Raw genomic sequence first — 21,494 nt, 5'->3', positions numbered from 1 at the left:
CAGTGAGTTTTGGTGGATGAAACCTAGAGATCCTCCGTTGATAGCACTTGGTAGGTAGTATACAATATGTGTTTTACCTAGTATGGTTTTCAGGAGGTTTACTCACATGTGTCACCGTGGGCATCAGAAGCAATCTGATCAGAGTAGAAATTAGAAAATTAAAATTGGGGGGTGCCAGGGTGGCTCAGTTGGTTAGGCACCCAACTCTTGATTTCGGCTCAGGTCATGATCTCATGGTTCGTAGGTTCCAGGCCCACTATCAGTGCAGAGCCTGCTTGGGATATTCTCTCTCTCTGCCCCTCCATCTCTGTGTCTCTGTCTCTCTTAAATAAATAAATTTAAAAAGAAGACATTTAAAAAGATTAGAATTTTAAATTTCTATTAGTTTGGCAGATTATGTATAGGAATAACTGTTATAGTCTCTGTTTTATTCTATGATGCGTTGTTTCTGATGCCTCAAATTTCATATTTTAACAAGACATTTACGTTTAAAAAAATAAGACAAAATTCATGTCTCATTCATTTCTCATTGTTTCACACTGTGAGACTTTTTGCACGCTTCTGCCTATGTGCAATTTTTAATTCCTTTTTAAATTCCTAACCTAACCTGGTTTTCCAGTGTGAATAAACTGGACCATTATTAAAGATCTGCATTTCCAAAGAACAGAAGAATTTAAATGCCTAAAGTAGATATTTTGAGTGTTGTAATGATTTCCTTCTAACACAAGAGCAGTAAAAAGTTAATGATGAAAATAATGGTAAAGAATGCCTAGATCTACTTCTCGCAGAAGCTGGTACTGTTAGTGAGTAAATATAACTGAAATTAAAATGTATGCTTGTGAGTAATATAAATATATTTGTCAGTGCAAGCAATAGTATGTAAAATGTTACCTGAAATGAGTTTGAGAATTTTAAGAGTGCGTTTGTTTCATTTATATTTTAAAGCTGACTTCAAGATCATATGTGGAAATATCCCTGGATTCACCTTTGACATTCACACTGGAAAAGCTGTTGGTAAATTCTTCCAGATTATGTTTATTTTAATACCTATAGGTAGCATTATTTAAAAGTCTGTTCAGTGTTTTTAAAGTTTAAAGTGCCTTGAAATATAATAATCTGGATTCTGATCTAATATAGTTAGGCAAGAAAGACCTAACATGTTTACAGACTCGACCCAAGTGTTAATAATGGTTTTATTCCATCAGCATAGTCTGGTGATTGAGTTAGGATAGTTCCAGGACTATCTCAAGATTTCATACATTTCAAGCTGAAACCTTAATTTTCCTTTCCACGAAGACTCTAAACAATCCACTATATTGTAACCTTCAGTTTCTCTTTTCCTTAAGGATATGTTTATGTTTTTGGTGTCCCTTTCTACTGATGTACCTTGGAATTTGAAGAATTATTCATTATCCACAATAATTTTTCTGAATGTACTTTCTCTTGTTCATTCTGCTTTTCTTCCTCAAAGACTAAGTAAGCAATATAATTTTAAGTCTCCATTATCAATACGTATATAACAAGGTACAGAAAATTAAGGACACATAGCTTTCATCATTACATGAGTAGCAGCAGTTAGGGGAGCCCGAAACGTAACTTGAAGTTTGATTCTCTAGGAAGTTTATTTACTACATTGACAGTAAAATCACCTGATATATTGATCAGCTACTTATTTTACCAACACTGTTTAAAGAGAAATAGGCTGTTATATGGCCTTACGTGCTTTTGTAAATTCAGATATCATTCATATCAGTGTTAAAATTTATTTTTGTGACACTGAGTGTGTGTTCTCATTCCAGCATACCCATAACATTATCAGAGGTTTTTATGATAAATACATTAAGCAGAGCCGCGTATATTTGACCGAATCTGTTCATTTTCAGACATTGATGAATGTAAAGAGATTCCAGGCATTTGTGCCAACGGCGTGTGCATCAACCAGATTGGCAGTTTCCGCTGTGAATGCCCTACGGGCTTCAGTTACAATGACCTGCTCCTGGTCTGTGAAGGTAATCTGAATGATGCATGACCCCCTAGCCAGGAAAGTTTGGTAGACATAAATGATTTTTGGACGGTTTTCCGATTTTTATGGTTTCTTCTACAGTACTGAAGAGCGGGTCACCAAACTAGTGAAGCGAATGTCATAGTAATGGAGTGAGGAAGTTCTTTAAATGGAACTGTTGCTCTTTCAGATATTGACGAGTGCAGCAACGGTGATAATCTGTGCCAGCGGAACGCTGACTGCCTCAACAGCCCCGGGAGTTACCGCTGCGAATGTGCCGCGGGCTTCAAACTGTCCCCCAACGGAGCCTGCGTAGGTGAGAGAGAGACCGACTCCTTGCCCAGCATTCTGTGTTCCCTGCACTAAGCAATTGTCCGTGCTTTCCTACCAAAAAATATTTTCAGAGATAATTTTTAAATGATTTTCTAAGTAAGTCTTTTCATTCATATTGAACTATTTTGCCATATATTTTAGTTTTTTGTTTGTTTGTTTGTTTTTGGTTAGGTAAAAGAAACCTCTTCAATTGGATTTTCTAAAGATTAGACCTAAAATGAAATAGTATCCCTGAGATACCCATCACCGTGTAAGAATTGCCTAATTTTTTTAAGTCTTGGAGAGTTTAAAGCCTTGCTTTTTTTTTGATTCAGCTGTTGTTATGGTTCATTCTCAGCCTGTCTGTAATAATTAGTAGCAGGTTATAGAAACATGCCTGTGAAAAAATGAAGGAATCTTAATAAAAATCAGATATGTCTAACATGTGTTTTATTTTTTGTTTTAGATCGCAACGAATGTTTAGAAATTCCTAATGTTTGCAGTCATGGCCTGTGTGTGGATTTGCAAGGAAGTTACCAGTGCATCTGCCACAATGGCTTTAAAGCTTCCCAGGACCAGACCATGTGCATGGGTAAGAAGGAGGACCTGAGTTCCAGGAGAGAAGTGACCTGAGACTCCAGAAGAGACTATGGGTCGGCCACTTGCTGTGACTGACTACCACGTCTCTGTCAGAAACTGTCTTGGCCAAAAGTTAGCTCTGTTAAACCGTTGATGCCTTCGTTGAATGTAAAATTTGCAAGCAGGGGGACACCACGGTTGGTTCTCTGCTTCACTGTTTACAGCCTTTTTGCCCAGATGCCTTTTACACACTTTACCACGTACTCTGGGACACTCCAGGTTATGTGGACGTCCCCACAGTACCCAGTGGCCCTTTGCCATTCTCTGGTCCCATTTAAGAAAACCTTTCCAGCTGCAAGAATGCAAGGGAGTGGTAATAGTAGTAGGAGCAAGAGGGTTGAGATGAATATATAGACACACATACACACATCTTATACACCTTTTCCCAAAATCATTGAGTACATGGGACTTACCTACTTCTTTTGTGTTTTAACTCTTAAAAAAAAATTTTTAGGAAGAAATGTACCAAAACTCTCTAAAATGTCCCCATAGCTAATGTAATGGGTAACTGAGCAGTAATAATGTTCAGTAAGTACTTGCTGAGCTGACAGGTGATGAGATTGCAAAGGCAGATAGGCTGGCTGGCCCTTATGGAGCCCACGCTTGGAACTCAGTGTAACTCCTTTAATCTGATGTCGACAACGGGCTCTATCTCGGCCAAACAGTTCTCCCTGCTTTGCACTTGAAGGAGGAAAATTACATTAAAAACTTGGCTATGTATAATTAGCGCATTCTCAGTTTAGGAAAAGCTGAAGTTATGCATCTGCTATTTTGGTATTGAAGATACTACCTATCTGAAAAGTAATGTCAGATTTCAGCACCATAGAACTGCTTTCCTTTATGACATATCCATACAACAAGGACTGCCCGGAAAACGTTGTCTCCTATGACCTCCCCTGTGGACTTGGGCCGTGGTGGTGGAAAAAACTCTCTAGGAGATGCTGTGCAAAAGACAAATAGAGGATCTAGCCCTATTTGCATGAACTTTCTGAGAATGCTTGCTCACGCATGCTTCTCCTGACTGTACTCTGTAAGAGAGATAACATGATTTGCTAAAAAATACATGAGATTTGATTCAGAGATTTATATGGAGAAAATAGGCCCTCGATTCTAATAATTCATTCATGATGAAAGTCAGTGAGACTCCTTCATAATACTACTCTTCAACAAAGCTTTCTTCCTAAGAAACATTACTTTTTTTTTTTTTTTTTTTTTTTTTTTTTTGGAAGAGTTGGAACAGCCTGGAATTCATTGTGTAGGGAATCTGTTCTCTTCTAGGAAGAGTCCTTTCTAAACGTTTTTTTTTTAAATTCCATTCCTTGAAGGCTAATACTAATGAGTTATAGTAGACATCTTCAGTGTGGATTCTGTTAACTCATAAAATTTAGGAAACTAAAATTTGTCTGTGTTGTGCTGATCAAATTAATGTATGTAAATTTCTGGGGGAGTGGTGTTGATAATGCTTAATAGAACAAATTGTTTAGGGTTTCAGAAGACTGGTTTCCTTACAAAGTTGACAAGCAAACCCATTCGTTAAAACATCTGCACTCAAGGGGATGCTTGCTTAGCTATATGAGCCTATAAGTCACTCAGCAGCACCGCATCTTATAATTTTATAATTTAGAGTTTTCTCCACCTCATGCTCATTTTCCCGAAATAAATAGGGGTTCCTAAGTTTTGAATAAGGAAAATATAAGTGACTCTGTACTTTTTAAAAATGTAAATCTTTAACAGGCTGTGTTTTTCTAGTTAAAAATTTGAATTCCTTGGAGCCAATGTTTCTTTGTAGATGTTGACGAGTGTGAGCGACATCCATGTGGAAACGGGACTTGTAAAAACACGGTTGGATCCTATAACTGTCTCTGCTACCCAGGGTTTGAACTCACTCATAATAATGATTGCCTGGGTAAGTTCTCAGTCCTTTATTGCTTCTATTTATGTCCATATAATATACTGGAATAAGGAATAAAACCAGAGTAAATCAAATGTTTTTATCCCTGAAGTTGCAGATAGATGCCGAAAAGTATTGTAATAACATTGACTCATTTCCACTGAACTGAAGTCACAGTATTGGCTTAAATAATCACAGGACAATCTGCTGTGTTCAGCACTTCTGTCAATCCATCGATACAGGGGGGAAGCCATGAAGACGATAGTAAATCTACTGGGATTACTCTATGGTTTGAAGTTATTTTTACCCCTTAAATGGGATCGAAGATAGACCTGTCATTGCTCCAGTGTTATTCCAAGTATTTCAAACAATGCATTCTTGATTTATATTCGAATACTGACAGAGTCTCCAACTTAAAAACATGTTGTGTCTTGAAACTTTTTTTATTTTCTGTCAGCCTTTGAAGCCACAGATGCCTTTTCCCACAGAAATGGTGAGCCAGTGGCTAGGTGTCCAGGTCAGCCCTCAGAAACCTATTTGATTTCAATTGTTGAACAACTGTAAATTTTCAGTGGAAACTTAAAAAGTATCGGCTCTGCGTGGTACAGGATTGTATCGTTTACCCCTAAATGACAACGATTAAAACAAGGGTTGGCAGTGAGTAGGGGAGGTTCCTGAAGTTGATGGAGGAGACAGCAAGAGAAAGGACAAATAAATGTTGACCACGTGTCAGGCACTGCGCTGGTGCCTCCCAACTAATGTGTCTTTGTTCACCTGGTCCTATAATGTCTCCGGCTTTCTACCATGATGGGATCAGCACAGCTCAAATGCACCTCTGATTTACCCCAAAACACGCTCTTCTCAATTTTGTTTTGGTTTGTTTTTTCTTTTTCAAAATTCTGCCATTGTGAACAAAATTTAGAGCTAATTGGACATTTTTTCAAGTACCACCTTCTTGTCTCTAGTTTCTCAGATCCTTTGTACAACCAGGGAGAGCTGAAGACACACTGCTGTGGCTCAGATCAGAGTGCACAGCCTTCAGACAACTGAGAAAAGTACTCAAATGCAGTCAGCCCTAAGCTGAACTGAAACTTAAGATTTTTTTCTTTCAGATTCTGCATTTTGTCAGCAAAATACATGTCAGCAGTCCTAGAGTATTTTTAATATAATGTATTTTTCTGTATTTAATATGCCCCATTGTTTGTCCTTTGAATATAGTCAGCTTATCTCCAGGTAAAGTCAACTGCAAACTAGGCTGTCAGGTTACATCTGTATACGTTCTTGTCTCCAGGAAAAGAAATAGTTTTCATTTGAAAAGAATGAAGTCTTCACTACATGTAAACCTTCAGTTTTTATCTGGTTATAAATTTGTTATATTAATATCAAAAAGTATGGTTGAGATATAGTAGGGATCTACATGGTCTTAGTCACATGATCCTTATAATATGAGCCATTTTTCTCTGTGTTGATGAGGAATTTTAATGAAGCATGTTTGTAAATGCATACCAATGAGTATGCTTTGACATTGCAACGTGTAACATCATATGCATGTAAGAGCTCTCCCTGAAAGCTAATTCTCATTTGCTTACAGACATAGATGAGTGCAGTTCCTTTTTTGGTCAGGTGTGCAGAAATGGACGGTGTTTTAATGAAATTGGCTCCTTCAAGTGTTTATGTAATGAAGGTTATGAACTTACTCCAGATGGCAAGAACTGTATAGGTAAGTAGCAACACAATAAAAAGTCTTTGTATTTTGTTAAATAAGGATGTGACTCCCCCAGCCCACACACACCTGGAAACTCCATTCACATGTCATGGGATCATCTGATCACTTGGCGAAAATAAGATACCATGGGAAATTTTGGTGTAAGGACAACGCCAACAATTGGGAATGACTTGTCTGCAATGCTTTTATTGGAAGAGAGCTTGGGGCTATCCATGTCTCCATAAAAGGAGACGAAGGAAACAAATCAGGAAAATTAGCCTCTTGCCAAATGAGTAATACTCAAGATGTCAAAAGAGTATCTCAGGGCAAATTTGTCCATAGTGACCTGACAGATCAGAGAGAGCAAGTTGAATTCATGTTAGTATCGTTTGGCAGCAGTCATCTCATAGTTAAATCATTTTTTTTTCTCCTTTCTCTTTAAAGATACTAACGAGTGTGTTGCCCTTCCTGGCTCTTGTTCTCCTGGTACCTGTCAGAATTTGGAAGGGTCCTTCAGGTGCATCTGTCCGCCGGGGTATGAAGTGAAAAGCGAGAACTGCATCGGTAAGGTTAACATTTGTTCCGAGGTCCACGAGCTGTTTGGTGTAAGACAGGCCGGGTAAAGACCCTTTGGAAGTATACTAAATCCAAACCAGTGCAAGCAGGCTGACCTAGGGGATGCAACGTGTAGCAGACTACATCTGCGTTGTGAAACCATCAGAATCCTTTTGAACGTAGGGATAAAGAATTTAGGGATGTGGGGCTGGTCATGAACAGAAATGCTATACTAGTGAGAGAATTTTCAGTGCACTCTGATCTTTTTTCCAAATGTCAACAGAGACTTTCTCCTGAATTTAAAGAGAGTCTACAAAAATTGTAATCTTTGGCAACCAATTTTAAAACAGCTATTAAAGGTGTCTGGAGTCCTAGAAATGTGGAGCAGAAAATCTTGACCATGCCGTTGAGACATTTTTTTCCTTGGGAAGGCCTCATGTCAAAACAGAAAATATTAATCCATTTGTCATAACAGATGTTTTTATGCTGAAACTCCTCCAGCATACAAGAACACTGTAACCACATCAAAAGTGGGTTCCAGAACTGCCTGGTGAACATGATGAAGGCCGACCTTTTTACAGTTACTTAATTTCACTTTTATACAAATTATTTTTTACAGTCTTGTTGAAATTCAGAAGCACCATCTTGGTGTGGTTCTTCTAACATGAAGTGATCGCTGAGGGTTTTTTGCTTTTGTTTTGTTTTGCCTTGTAGTTGTCCAATTAAACAAAAATTCTTTGGAGCTCTACTGTTCACTTTCAAGGGACGTATATGGACAGAACTGAAGGAAACCGTTTACTTGATCAAATTTAATTATTTTTCAGTCCATGTGATTTCATATAGTGGAGATATCATCCCTAGTCTTACCAGCTTGGCCTTAATATCTTTTCCCTTTCTTGATCTGTGTAGTGCGCTGTAAAATTGCCTAGTGTTTTTAATACTTAAAAGATAATAAATCCTAGAAGCGTCTTAATAAAAACCTTCTTGAAAAGTTTAAGATCCTTTCATTTTCTTTATTCCGTATTTAACTCAGTTCTTCATTTTTCCTATAACACATCCCTTTGTGGAACAATGATGGCAGTGGTATGTCCACCATTAGGAGGGAAAAAATACATACGCTTCTTTGTGTCAGAAAGACTCAGCTGCTTTTTCTCTTTGTGGAAAAAAAGAAATCTCTGACTCAGTAACATTTTATGAAGCTGCAGAACCATTTTTTTCTTACTGTTAGCCACGCTCCTATTTTGCATTTCTGAAAAGTACATTTTTAATTAACTGCACTGCAAGACTATTTCCTTCAGGCTAGAATCTCTTCTACCAATTTTTCCAAATGAAATGGTTTCTAATGTCACCATATACACACTTAACATGAACGTATACTTACTACACCTGTATACACATACAAGTTGATGACAACTTTCACTGTACGTAACAGTGAACACCTTGCACCTCTTAGGTGCTGGGGTTACAAAAAGATACAGCCCTTGCCTTTGGTAACCTACTGCAGAAAAGAAAAGATCTGTTTTGTAAGTAAACCCACTGTGTAAAGATACCCTTGCAATCCACTGGGTCAGACACTGCACCGGAGGTACATTAAGGCAGAGAGAGCTCAGGGTGAGGCTGTGAACGTTGGTGGTGGGGGCAAAAAGAAAGTCAGGGAAGCCCATCACAATGGATTGGTGACACTTGGGGTGGTTCTTAACTGTTGTATAGGAATTTACAACCAAAAAAAGGAACAGAACAGAGGAGGCTATTGGCAAACACAGCCAACTCGAGTGTGGTAAGGGGCATCAAGTGGCCAACCCAGAAGACTGAATACAAATGGAAAAGGTAGTATGTGCCTGACACCGTGCTAGACTAAGCTGTGCTGCAGTGACCCAGACAGACCCATAGGTCATGTCCCCATGGAACTTACAGTCTCACGTGGCTGGAATTATGTAATGTCTATTCACTTACGTAAAACAACTCAGTAAGCACTTCCAATGAAACAAAGGCCAAATGTCACTGCTAAGGAATCCTTATTTGAAGGAACCGTTCTGGGATGAGTGGGAATGATGAAATTCTCAGACCCACGTCCGAGTCATCCTGGTTCCAGCAGGCACAGATTTTCAAGCAGATGTGTGGTTTAGAAAGACAACCTGGTGGCCCTGTGAAGGGACTAGACGGAGATGCGGCAGGCTATTAGGAGATTCACGGTATTCTGGGCAGCAGGTGAGGTTGAGTTTGAATTCACAGAGGAGGCTGAAGGAACAGGTCACATGCTGCCTGCATAAGGTTAAAAGGTCAGGGGGAAGAAGAAAGATGACTCGGGGATCTTAATTTGGATGGCGGATGGCAGAGAGGAGCATGAGAGAAGGAGACCATCCGAGGCTGTGACACTTGGAGATATTGAACAGTTGGTCATGTCAGGTGGCCACACACACACCCCTAGGGATCCACTGCAAGGAGCTACAATTCTATTTGGCTGTCTGGGCCATATGGTTGGTTGAATCTGGATACAATCTTTGACTTTTGAAGCAATAATAGTCTACTTTTAAAGAGCAAGTTATAGATACACATTATGTATTCGTGTTTCGTATTAAATAATCAATGGCTAGTGGGTTATTGTAGTATGGACAAACTGTTTATTTTCAAAGACTGAACAGTGTATTGATTTGCCTGAATTCATACATTCTCCTGCTGTCGTCCAGACATAAACGAATGCGACGAAGATCCCAACATCTGTCTGTTTGGTTCCTGCACCAATACCCCTGGGGGCTTCCAGTGCATCTGCCCGCCTGGCTTTGTATTGTCTGATAATGGACGGAGATGCTTTGGTAAGCTTTGGAATGACTTCTGTGTCATAATTTGACCTTAGGAACTTCACAGATAGACAGTAAACCATCATGCTAGCGTTTGTCACTACAAAGTACGTGTTTGTGGCAACTACGTCTGCGTTAAAAATCTAGGTCTCAACACTAAATGTACTGGACACCTTTTAAGGTACTGTGAATTTTCAACCCTGTTTCCAGTTTTTTTAATTTCATACTGAAAAATTATTTTCATTCATTTGCTTATCATTATTATTACTGTTTTTGCTTCACTGTTCCATTTGTCGTTGGACCGAATTTTTTGTACTCTGCTGTATGAGTTGCTTTTAATGTGATATGACTTACTGAAACTTACATGAATTTTTTTTTGTGAGGCTATAACATAACAATAGAAGAGATACGGAAATAATTTTAATACTGAGCGTAATTTCTCAGATTTCCTAGGGACGTTATAAAAACACTTTTAACATTTCAGATAAGTATGTAAAATTTTATAGACAGATCAATTTAAATTGGCATGTGAAATCAGCATTGGGGGATTTCCAGACCTGTCTTTTCACTGCTGACCTCATCTGCATCTGCATCCAGTGTTCGGCCCATGAGAAATGTTCCGTCAGAAAGTTGTACACAAAGTATTCCATCTTTTTAAATGACCAAGAAGGAGGTCTGTGATGTTTGCTTTCTCTTGACTAGATACCCGCCAGAGCTTCTGCTTCACCAACTTCGAAAATGGAAAGTGTTCTGTACCCAAAGCCTTCAACACCACTAAGGCAAAATGCTGCTGTAGTAAAATGCCAGGAGAGGGCTGGGGCGACCCCTGTGAGCTGTGCCCCAAAGACGACGAAGGTAAGAGCAGGCGTGTAAGACTCCACTTTGTGCTGGTTTGGGAATGTGTTTGTCGGTCACCATGGAACTCAGGAATATTGTGAAGGTGAAATGGCTCCCTAGACGTCTAAACTGGTCACCTTAGTGTGAGGGGTTTCTTTCCAGCGTGTGTATTCAACACATGTGAGTGCAGGGTAGAGTTACTGTTAGTTCATTTTTCCCCCCGAGGTCCGTCTTACTTGCTTTCAGAGGAATGAATTTGAGAGATGCAGGGCAGGGGATGCAAGGAGGGGGTGAAAACTCATGCTGAGTCAGCATGAGGGCCATTTGCAGGGTGAGACCGAGAGCTTCCCAGGTCTCCTGTTGTTAGTGTAGTCGAGTTGTAGGTGCCTCCCAGCAAGCTGGGAACTAGCCTGACCTCTAGGTCGGAGGTGGCTTCTGTGTGTCATGGGCTCCTCGGCACTGAACGAGCAGACAGATAAGGGATGCCTGTGTGGCTCAGTCAGTCAAGCGAGCAACTCTTGATCTCAGCTCAGGTCATGATCCCAGGCTTCTGGTTCGTGGGTTTGAGCTCCGTGTCGGGCTCTGTGCTGACAGCAAGGAACCTGCTTGGGATTCTCTGATTCTCTCTCTCTCTGTCCCTCCCCCACACACGCTCTCTCAAAATAATTAACATTTAAAAAAACAAAAACAAAAAAAAAGTAGCAAACAGAACTAGAAGCCCTTAGTAGGCAGCACTCTGGAAGGAGCTGGGCAAGCCCAGGTGACCTTCTCTAAAAAGGCTCAGATGGGGCGCCTGGGTGGCTCAGTTGGTTAAGCAGCCGACTTCGGCTCAGGTCATGATCTTGCGGTCTGTGAGTTCGAGCCCCGCGTCGGGCTCTGTGCTGACAGCTCAGAGCCTGGAGCCTGTTTCAGATTCTGTGTCTCCCTCTCTCTGACCCTCCCCCGTTCATGCTCTGTCTCTCTCTGTCTCAAAAATAAATAAACGTTAAAAAAAAAATTAAAAAAGAAAAAGGCTCAGGGTTTCTTTTGAAGTAAATCATAAAAATAAAATAAGACTCTTGTCAAAAGCAACTTGTAGATGGAAATTAAGTCTAATTTCACGTACACCCTCCATCAGTTCTTAAGTTGTCTCACAACTGAGGCTCTTCAGTCAATGGGGAATTTGTGTTTTTCTCTGTAGTTGCATTCCAGGACCTGTGTCCGTACGGCCACGGAACTGTCCCGAGTCTTCATGACACACGTGAAGGTGTGGTTTGATGTATTTTATTCCTGTAGTCTTTTTTCGTGTAAATACATTTTTGTGTATTTGTTCTATAAATCACGTTTATTTTACTGTATCACATGTAGTATATTTTAACATATGTACACAATGTTCTATATCACATGTGTTATCTTCACCATTGTAAAACTGCACCATATATTGCATACAATCTGTTTATTTGGTTAAAAGAAATGTTTACGTGTTTTATAAATTTTAAGTCTGTGTTGAATAAATACACATGGTTGTGATGTCTCCTTTTATACGGAGGAAGTTTATGGACGATTCTATATTTTAGATGTCAACGAATGCCTTGAGAGCCCAGGCATTTGTTCAAATGGTCAGTGTATCAATACAGATGGCTCTTTCCGCTGTGAATGTCCGATGGGCTACAACCTTGATTACACTGGAGTACGCTGCGTGGGTGAGTGCTGACTCCACATTACATACTTGGAAGCTTCCATTCCATTTCTCATGTTCAGCAGAAGGTCTCCCAGGTGCCCTGGGTGGTGGGAGGATTTACAGAGCCAGTATCGGCAGCTAGTAATAACTGCTTTTTCTTCTCCCTTTTTACATTTACCAGTAGATCTGGTTTATGTGAACATGGAGAGAGTTGCCCAACCTCTGCCTTCCACCAGATATACAAACTCTGATGTGCCTAGAGATTTACACTTGGCAAAGCAACTAACTGGGAGAGAAGTCCCTTTTACTTTGTGACTTTCTGCACCTGCTCCTATAGCAGAAGACCACATCCCTCTCTGGGTTTGTGATTTTTAGGGAAAGCATGGCTATCTCAGGACTCAGAGCTTTGCACACTTGATCCTTTGGGGTCCTCTGTACTGAATAAAGGCAAGCCAGCCAGCTAATGGCAGGGAGGGTGCAGAGTCAGGTGTGGCCTGTACAGATCCTGGCAGTTTGTGAGGGCCAGGTGGATGGATATGATTCATGGGCATGCACATATTAAGCTAAAACTTCCCTAAATTTGGGGGCACTTTTTTATTCCTTTTTTTTTCTCAGATACTGATGAATGTTCCATTGGCAATCCGTGTGGGAATGGGACATGCACCAACGTTATTGGGAGTTTTGAATGCAATTGCAATGAAGGCTTTGAGCCAGGGCCCATGATGAATTGTGAAGGCAAGTGATACCTCCCTTAAATACTACTTCTGCTTGATCTAGAAAGGGTTGTTTCGTCTCTTCTTTTACTTTCATTGTTTTGATGTTCTACTGATGATTACGTTCATCACAAGTATTCTTTTCCTCTGCCTCAGAGTAGAGTCACAGCAGCTATTTTAAAGCCCTTGTCTGATAGGTCCAGCATCTCGGTCATGTCAGAGTCAGCATCTGTTGATGGTATTTTCACTTGAAGTTAGCTCCCCAGCAGGAGGTTAATTTTAGATTATTCCCTGGATATTGTGAGTGATATCTTTGCAGAATGCCGATGCTTTTGTCTTAGCAAGCAGTTAACTTGGATGAACATAAAAGCAGACTGTCAGGCCCGTGGAAGACAGAGGTTCAGATTAAGTTTTTTGCTTTTATGCAAAATAGTGTGTCTCCATCTCTAGCCCTCTGCTATCTGGGATTCCCTCTCACTCTTGAGCAGCCTTGGTTGCCCCCAGCTCCCTCCCCCGATTGCCATGCATAGAAGCTCAGAACATTTCTATTGAAGATTTAGCTGCCAGGCCCTGCTGCTGGCAGGACTATGTCCATCCACAGCGTAATTTCAGAAAAAGAAAAATACTGGGAACTTCTTTCTTGCTGGTTGTTTGCAGAGTTTCAACTTACCACTAAAGACTACTTCAGGTAGTTGTTTCTGTTTTTGTTTTTGTTTTCAGAGTTTATGGTTGTTATTTGTTGGAGGGTGAGTTTGTTAGGTGCTCACTTCTCCATACCAGGAGTGGAGGTTCTAGTATATTACTGCTTTCTCGATGACTGCTAAGTAAATACAGCAGTGTTTTTTTTAAACAATTAACACTCTAGGCTCAGTCCCTGCTTACCTGTTTGTTTGATTAGATATCAACGAGTGTGCCCAGAACCCGCTGCTCTGTGCTTTCCGCTGCATGAACACCTTCGGGTCCTACGAATGCACATGTCCAATTGGCTATGCCCTCAGGGAAGACCAGAAGATGTGCAAAGGTAAGGCCATGGACAAGAGAGTAGTTAAAACTTTATTTGCCACGCTGGAAGTGTACTGCAGTGAAGTTACAGTTCTCATCTATGTTCTTCTAGAGTTTACAGCCCTGTATCTGACAGGATTTTGCTGGTAGATTTCCATACCTAGGTAACAAGACACTTGATGGTCTGCCTAAGCAAGTCAAAGATAAAACAGGCTGAAGAACCCACAATCTTGGGCTCTTATTAAAGAAAAGACTGTCCTTCCCTGAACTTCTTCTCATTGGGATCAATGCTGAAACTTTTATAAGTCTAGAATATAGCCAACAATTGGAAAATATTGGGCTCCTCCTTCCTCTCTCACACAATAGCATTTTAAGAGCCATAAGACCGGAACTAAGACTTAAAACTCCAAAACAATAGCCTGCTCCTGAGAATTTGTTTTGATCTTCTTCCTACGAAAACTGCTTTCTAGATCTGGATGAATGTGCCGAAGGTCTCCATGACTGTGAATCTAGAGGCATGATGTGCAAGAATCTGATAGGCACCTTCATGTGCATCTGCCCGCCTGGGATGACCCGACGGCCTGACGGAGAAGGCTGTGTAGGTAAGGCCTGAAGGGTCTGCTTATTTAAGACCCCTAGCTCAAGACACATTTGGAGCACTGTTTCCAAATCATCCTAACTTCAAGCCAACTACTTTTCTAGGTATTTCAAGGCTGTGCTAGAGCTGGATTTCTTCTACGTCTGGGTCCATGCCAATATAACAGCTTCTAGATGATGCACAGGCAGTTATGCCTGTCCCAGATTATATAAGCCTTCTTGTTTTTCATAATTCTGTGGGTACATATGCAAGCAAGTAAATACAGAGGAAAAAAAATTTAAAAGAGGAACCCCAAGGGGAGTCTGGGTGGCTCAGTCGGTTGAGCATCCGACTGTGGCTCAGATCCTGATCTCACCGTTCATGACTTTGAGCCCCACATGAGGCTCCGTGCTGACAGCTCAGAGCCTGGAGCCTGCTTTGGATTCTGTCTCTCCCCCTTAACTGACTGAGCCATCCAGGCAACCCGAGAATTTTGATTTTAGTCATTCGAGTAGATGTATAAGGGCATCATAGTGTAGTTTTAACTTAAATTTCTTTTTTTTTTTTTTTTTTTTTTTTAAATTTATTTTTGGGGCAGAGAGAGACAGAGCATGAACGGGGGAGGGGCAGAGAGAGAGGGAGACACAGAATCGGAAACAGGCTCCAGGCTCCGAGCCATCAGCCCAGAGCCTGACGCGGGGCTCGAACTCACGGACCGCGAGATCGTGACCTGGCTTAAGTCGGACGCTTAACCGACTGCGCCACCCAGGCGCCCCAACTTAAATTTCTTTAATGACATTGAGCATCTTTTCATGTGCTTACCTGCCATGTATCTTTTTTTTTTTTAATTTTTTTGCATGTATATGTGTGTTTGAATTTCATCTAGCTAAAATACTTAGAAACATGTTTATTTTTTATGCCTGGAATTTTTTTTTTTTTTTTTTTTTTTTTGGTAACTAGCTGAATTTGACATTGTACAGTCACTACATTTATATGTATATTTCCTGGGAGCGAGGGGATGGGCACCATGATCATATCAGGAGCCTAGTTTTCTGGTCCTGGATGTGCCATAAATGAGCTGGGTGACTTAAAAGTGGCCTCATTCTCTTTGTCTCTGTCTCCTCATCTACAGAGTGAGAAACTACGTGATTTGGGTGGGAGGAAGAGGAAGAGATGGAAAGGATGAAGTGTTTTAGCTCTAGTATTCTATGATCCCATTTCTTCCTTTTTCAAAGAAAAGACCTAGGGCAGCATTATACGTTTGTAATTTCTTCATTGTGAAAAGATGCTACAGAAGATACAGGTTCTAAAACTGTTCTGATCCTCAGGCTTTTCATGATCGCATGCTGGAAGCTGAACCTTCTGCAGAAAGAACTCTTTTTGATCATCAGAAAACTCTTTGTAGTGAAGTTTGGTTTTATACAGACATGTTTTTATAATTAGAAATGCTATTATAAACAGCCAAGATACTATTATAAATAAAAATTGTTTACAAATGTCTGAATCAGAATGAAAGATAAAGCCACACACACATACATAAAACCATAATAAAAATGCTGAGTACAGTGAGACTGAAATACAACAAAATTATCTCCAAAATGTCAAACACAACAGAAACTAAAAATATTACAAGCTAAAAAGTTGGACTTAGGTAGGGAATCTAAAATCTCTATAAAGAAAACTAAATGTAATCACAAATGAAATTTCTTTAATTTTTTAAGTATAGTTGTAATATAATGTTAAATTACTTTTGGGCATACAACATACTGATTCAGCAAATTTAAACATGGTGTGCTCATCACAAGTGTAGCTCCCATCTGTCACTCTACACTATTACAATATCACGAATTATATTCCTTATGCTGGGTCTTATTTCTGTGACTTACTTCATACCTGGAAGCCTGTATTTCCCATTCTCCATCACTCATTCTTCACCCATTTCGCCTATCCCCACAGCCCTCTCCCCTCTGTCAACCATCAGTTTGTTCCCTGTATTTTTATAGGTCTCATTCTGGTTTGTTTGTTTGGTTTGTTCACTTGTTTTTTAGATTCCACATATGAGTGAAATAATACGATATTTGTCTCTCTCAGTCTGACTTATTTCACTTAGCATAATAATCTCTAGATCCATCCATGTTGTCTCAGATGGCATGATCTCATCCTTCCCTATGGCCGCATAATACTCTGCTGTGTGTAGATACCGTATCTTTCATCATCCATTCATCGATCAGTGGACACTCTGATTGCTTCCATATCTTGGCTATCATAAATAATACTTCAGTAAACAAAGGAGTGCATATATATTTTCAAAATAGTGTTTTTATTTCCTTTGGGTAAAAACCCAGTAGGGGAATCATTGGATTACAGGGCATTTTTATTTTTAATTTTTTGAGGAAGCTCCATTACTATTTTCCATAGTGGCTGCACCAGTTTGCAGTCCCACCCACCGTGTTTGAGGGTTCCCTTTTTTCCCACATCCTTGCCAACAGTTGTTATTTCTTGTCTTTTTAACTTTGGCCATTTTGAAACATTTTTTTTTTAATTTTTTTTTAACGTTTTATTTATTTTTGAGACAGTGAGAGACAGAGCATGAACAGGGGAGGGTCAGAGAGAGGGAGACACAGAATCTGAAACAGGCTCCAGGCTCTGAGCTGTCAGCACAGCCCAACACGGGGCTCGAACCCACGGACCAAGAGATCATGAGCTGAGCTGAAGTCGGCTGCTTAACCGACTGAGCCACCCAGGTGCCCCAAACTTTGGCCATTTTGACTAGAGTGAAGTGATAGATCACTGTGGTTGTGATTTGCATCTCTCTGATGATTAGTGATGTCTAGCCATCTTTTGATGTGTGTGTTGCCCAACTGTGTATCTTCTTTGGGAAAATGTATACTCACGTCCTTGACCCATTTTTTAGTCAGATTGTTTTTTTGGTGTTGAGTTGTATGAGTTACTTCTATATTTGGGATATTTACCCCTTACCAGACACAACAGATGAAATTCGACTATATGATATACTATGCCCCAGTAATTCGTTTTAAGTAAGCAAATAAATGAATAGAAAAATGTAAGGAATAGAAAAACTTTACCACGATCATTAAATTTTCATGAAAGTCTTGACAGAATGCTTTTGGGGATTCATTTTGAAATGAATAAAATTTATTTCAAAATGAATTTTGAAATATTAATGAGGGGAAAGAAGGCTTTGCTTTTAAGATGATGAAATAAAAATGTGTTACCTCACTTCCATCCCCTGAAGATTTAGAAATGCAGCAGTGGAGGGAAGAGTGTTTGTTTAAGTGAGGAATGGTCCCAACTACAGACTCTGAAGAGTATCTTTCAAATAATGTAAAATTTTCAATCAGAAATAGGTATTTTTGAGGCTCAGTGACATACTTTTCTTTAGACTGGAGCAGAATACAGATATCTCTCAAAGTGACCAACCCTGATTTAAAGAATTCATCCAGCATCTTCGAGTAGATTAGGGACACAGGTGAATGAGAGAAACCAGTTCGACACTCGGTGTGAAGAGCCAGAGAAGTAAAAGAGAAAACAGTTGACAAGACTTAGAGGACTTTACTCAGAGCCACAGTGACCTCCTAAACTACAAAAGGCTCGGTACACATGCCCCACGGGCAGAGAGCATAACTGATGTGGTGAGAGAATGCTCGTACAGCAGAGTACAGCAGACGGGAAGTGAAGCTGGGTCACACCCTGCTCAGCACTGGTGATGCGCTTCTGCGCTGTGCTGTAGCATGTAGTAGACCTGGGGAAAGGCCATCAAAGATGAGGAGTTACACGAGACCGCAACTAACGTATACGTATGAGGCGGAGGAGAAGAAAGGAAAATAAACAAGAAATGGGCCAGAACACCTCAGGAATGGAAGAGGACAAGTTTAGAAAAATAGTTTTTGTAATCTTTAAGAGACACCGTTAAATACAAATTATAATAGAAGATATTGAAAATGAAGATAGAGCAGTATCAAGAGAGAATGGTGTAGCAGAGCTGAGGAAAGAAAGCCATCACAGAGGTTAGTCACAGTAGCGTTTTTGTAATATTTTTATTTCATTGTGAGAGAGAGAGGGAAACAGAAGATCGGAAGCGGGCTCTGCGCTAAGAGCAGAGAGCCCAATGCAGGGCTTAAAGCCGTGAACCGTGAGATCGTGACCTGAGCCAAAGTCGGACACTTAACCAGATGAACCACCCAGGTACACCAATCACAGTAGACTTAATAAAAAGTAGCCGAGGATGAAAACACAAGCAAAAATGTGGATGTGGAAGTGATTCATAACAAAATGGTACAGGTAGAAGACCAAAAAATCCAACATTGCATAAATGAAGGCCCCCCCCCCAAAAAAAAGGAACAATGAAAAAAATTGGAACATGTTCGAGCATGTGTGGAATTAAATTTTTGTAGAAAATATTTAAGCCTGTATATGAGAACACACTGCCCCACAAAAAGCTAGTGCAGAATAGTCATTTATTCAGTTACACTTCATCAAACACCTGCTGTTTGTGTGGTTCTTGGGACAGGGTGTTCAACTAGGGCAGGGTGTCACCCGCCCCCCTGCCCCCACTCTGCTCTCGAGTCATGTGTGTTCTGCTCAGGGAGAAACAGACATCAAACAAACAACTAATCGACATACAAATTTCATATAGTGGTACGTCTTTTAAAGAAAGTAAGATTTAGTGGTTGAATGGGATCTATTTGAGAAGATCCATTGAAGGAAGGCTTCTGTGACGAGGTGACGTCTGAGCCGGGGCCTAGAAATGAAGAGGAAATAGCAGTAAGTACAGATGCCTCAGGCCAGAACGAAGGCCAGTGTGGCCAGAGTTTGTGCCAGGGGAGGAGTGTGAAGTGAGGTCCCAAGGCGGTCACGGGCACGGCAGGCCACGATAACGAGACTGGTTTTGTGGTGCGTGCACCATGGTAGAGGGATTTAGAGTACAGCCCTGCAGATGGACAATGAATGTGAGAAACCTAGATTTATGTCTCCTAGTTCTGGGATTTGGGGCAAGTTGGCTTCACTTTGTGCCTCAAATTCATACTCTAAACATAAATAGGAATAAGGAGAGCACTTACCTCATAGGATTATTGGGGAGATCCAATAAGTTAATTCATATAAACCCTTAGGACAGTGCTTTGCATACAGTAAAATTTCGCTTGTGTTATTGTTACTGCCTGATGTACATTTTTAAAAGATCTCTGGTTGCCTAGTGGATAATGCAGCACAAGGGGTTAGGAGTAGAAGCAGGGTTCACTTAGGTGGCTGTTTTCATCATCTAAATGAGAGCTGAAGGAAGCTCAGATAAGGGCCAGAGGTGAAAGGGACTTAGATTGATAATATACTCTGGACATAATCAACAGAACTTAATGACGGGCTGATTGGATATGGAAGAAGGAAGAGAGGTAGAGAAGACAAATCCTAGCAGTTTACTTGAATAGTTGATTGGATGGCTATTAAATGATAAGGAAAAGACTGGAAGAAGCAGGTGTGATTGGAAACACAGAAAAATTAAAAAAAAAAATGTTTCGACCAAGTTAACTGTCAGAAATGTATGAGCCTTCCAAGCAGTAACAGCAGGTACACAGATTTGTTTATGAGCCAGGACTACAAATTATTGGCAAACAGGTAGTTACTTAAAAATCACAGGATCAGATGAGGACACCAAGAAAGAGAACGCAGTGACTGAGCTCTGAACACTCCAAAATCTAGTGCGGTGGAAAATACTTAAAAGACAAAAATGAGTGACCAGCAAGAGAGGAAGTTCTCCAGGTCAGTGTAGGATTCATGACAATTAAAAGGATGGGTTATTCAATTACTTTTCATTAGAGCAGTTAGAGAGTGGTCAGTCACTCCTGTATCATGCTGCTGAGATGTATTGCACGATATAGAAAGAGAAGCAGTAATTATATTTGGTGACTTCTTCATCACTAGTCATCAGGTTTTCATTTTAATCAAAACCACAGTGAGATATCACCTCACACCTGTTAGGATGGACAGTCATAAAAAGACAAGAGATTACAAGCGTCGACAAGGATGTGGAGAGAAGGGAACCCTTGTGCACTGTGACCTTAGGCACTGTTGGTGGGAACATAAACTACTAAGGCCACTATGTATGGATTTTGGAGGTTCCTCAGGAAATTAAATATGTGCTACCATATAATCCAGCAATCCCACTTATGGGTATATAACCAAAGGAAACAAAAACATTATCAGCTCCAGTGTTCATCGTAGCATTACTGGCAATAGCCAAGGTATGGAAACATCCTAAGTGTTTGTCAGTGGATGAATGGATCAAGAAAATGTACACACATCCTGTCATCTGTGATAACATGTGGATGGACCCAAAGGGCATTATGCAAAGTGAAATAAGCCAGGCAGAGAAAAACAGATACTGCACAGTATTATTTATAAGAGGAATCTAAAAAAATAAAAGTAAATAAATTGAACTCACGGAAAGAGTAGAAAAATGTTTGCCAGGGGCTTGAGGTAGGGGAAATAGGGAGAGGTTGGTAGAAAGGTACAAACTTACAGTTCATAAGATGAATAAGGTTTGAGGATCTAATGTGTACCATGGTGATTCACAGTTGACAACACTGTACTGTGTAATGGAAATTTGCTAAGAGATTAGAACTTAAATATTCTCTCACAGGAAAAGGATAAATATGTGAGGTAATGGGTGTGTTAATTCACTCGACAGAGGAATCCTTTTACACTATACCTCAATAAACTGGAAATAAAATAGAATAAAATAGGAGTTCTGAGGAGGGAAAAAAGAAATAAATCTGTCCTGAAGGGGA

General features: G+C 40.2%; 1 protein-coding gene across 1 annotated transcript in view; it reads left to right on the top strand.

Moving 5' to 3' along the window:
• FBN2 (fibrillin 2) overlaps positions 1–21,494 on the top strand; it is a 257,434-nt gene that overhangs the window by 212,843 nt on the left and 23,097 nt on the right. Inside the window, exons 42-55 of the mRNA XM_049648459.1 lie at positions 946–1,014; positions 1,884–2,009; positions 2,193–2,318; positions 2,781–2,906; positions 4,743–4,859; positions 6,436–6,564; positions 6,994–7,113; positions 9,792–9,917; positions 10,605–10,757; positions 11,920–11,985; positions 12,296–12,421; positions 13,015–13,134; positions 14,011–14,133; positions 14,585–14,716. Of these exons, the coding sequence (XP_049504416.1) occupies positions 946–1,014; positions 1,884–2,009; positions 2,193–2,318; positions 2,781–2,906; positions 4,743–4,859; positions 6,436–6,564; positions 6,994–7,113; positions 9,792–9,917; positions 10,605–10,757; positions 11,920–11,985; positions 12,296–12,421; positions 13,015–13,134; positions 14,011–14,133; positions 14,585–14,716 (1,659 nt within the window). The remainder of the gene's footprint in view (positions 1–945; positions 1,015–1,883; positions 2,010–2,192; positions 2,319–2,780; positions 2,907–4,742; positions 4,860–6,435; positions 6,565–6,993; positions 7,114–9,791; positions 9,918–10,604; positions 10,758–11,919; positions 11,986–12,295; positions 12,422–13,014; positions 13,135–14,010; positions 14,134–14,584; positions 14,717–21,494) is intronic.

This window comes from Panthera uncia (assembly GCF_023721935.1).
Source record: "Panthera uncia isolate 11264 chromosome A1 unlocalized genomic scaffold, Puncia_PCG_1.0 HiC_scaffold_17, whole genome shotgun sequence".
Classification (NCBI taxonomy): Eukaryota; Metazoa; Chordata; class Mammalia; order Carnivora; family Felidae; genus Panthera; species Panthera uncia.
This window is presented reverse-complemented; position numbering and strand designations above follow the sequence as displayed.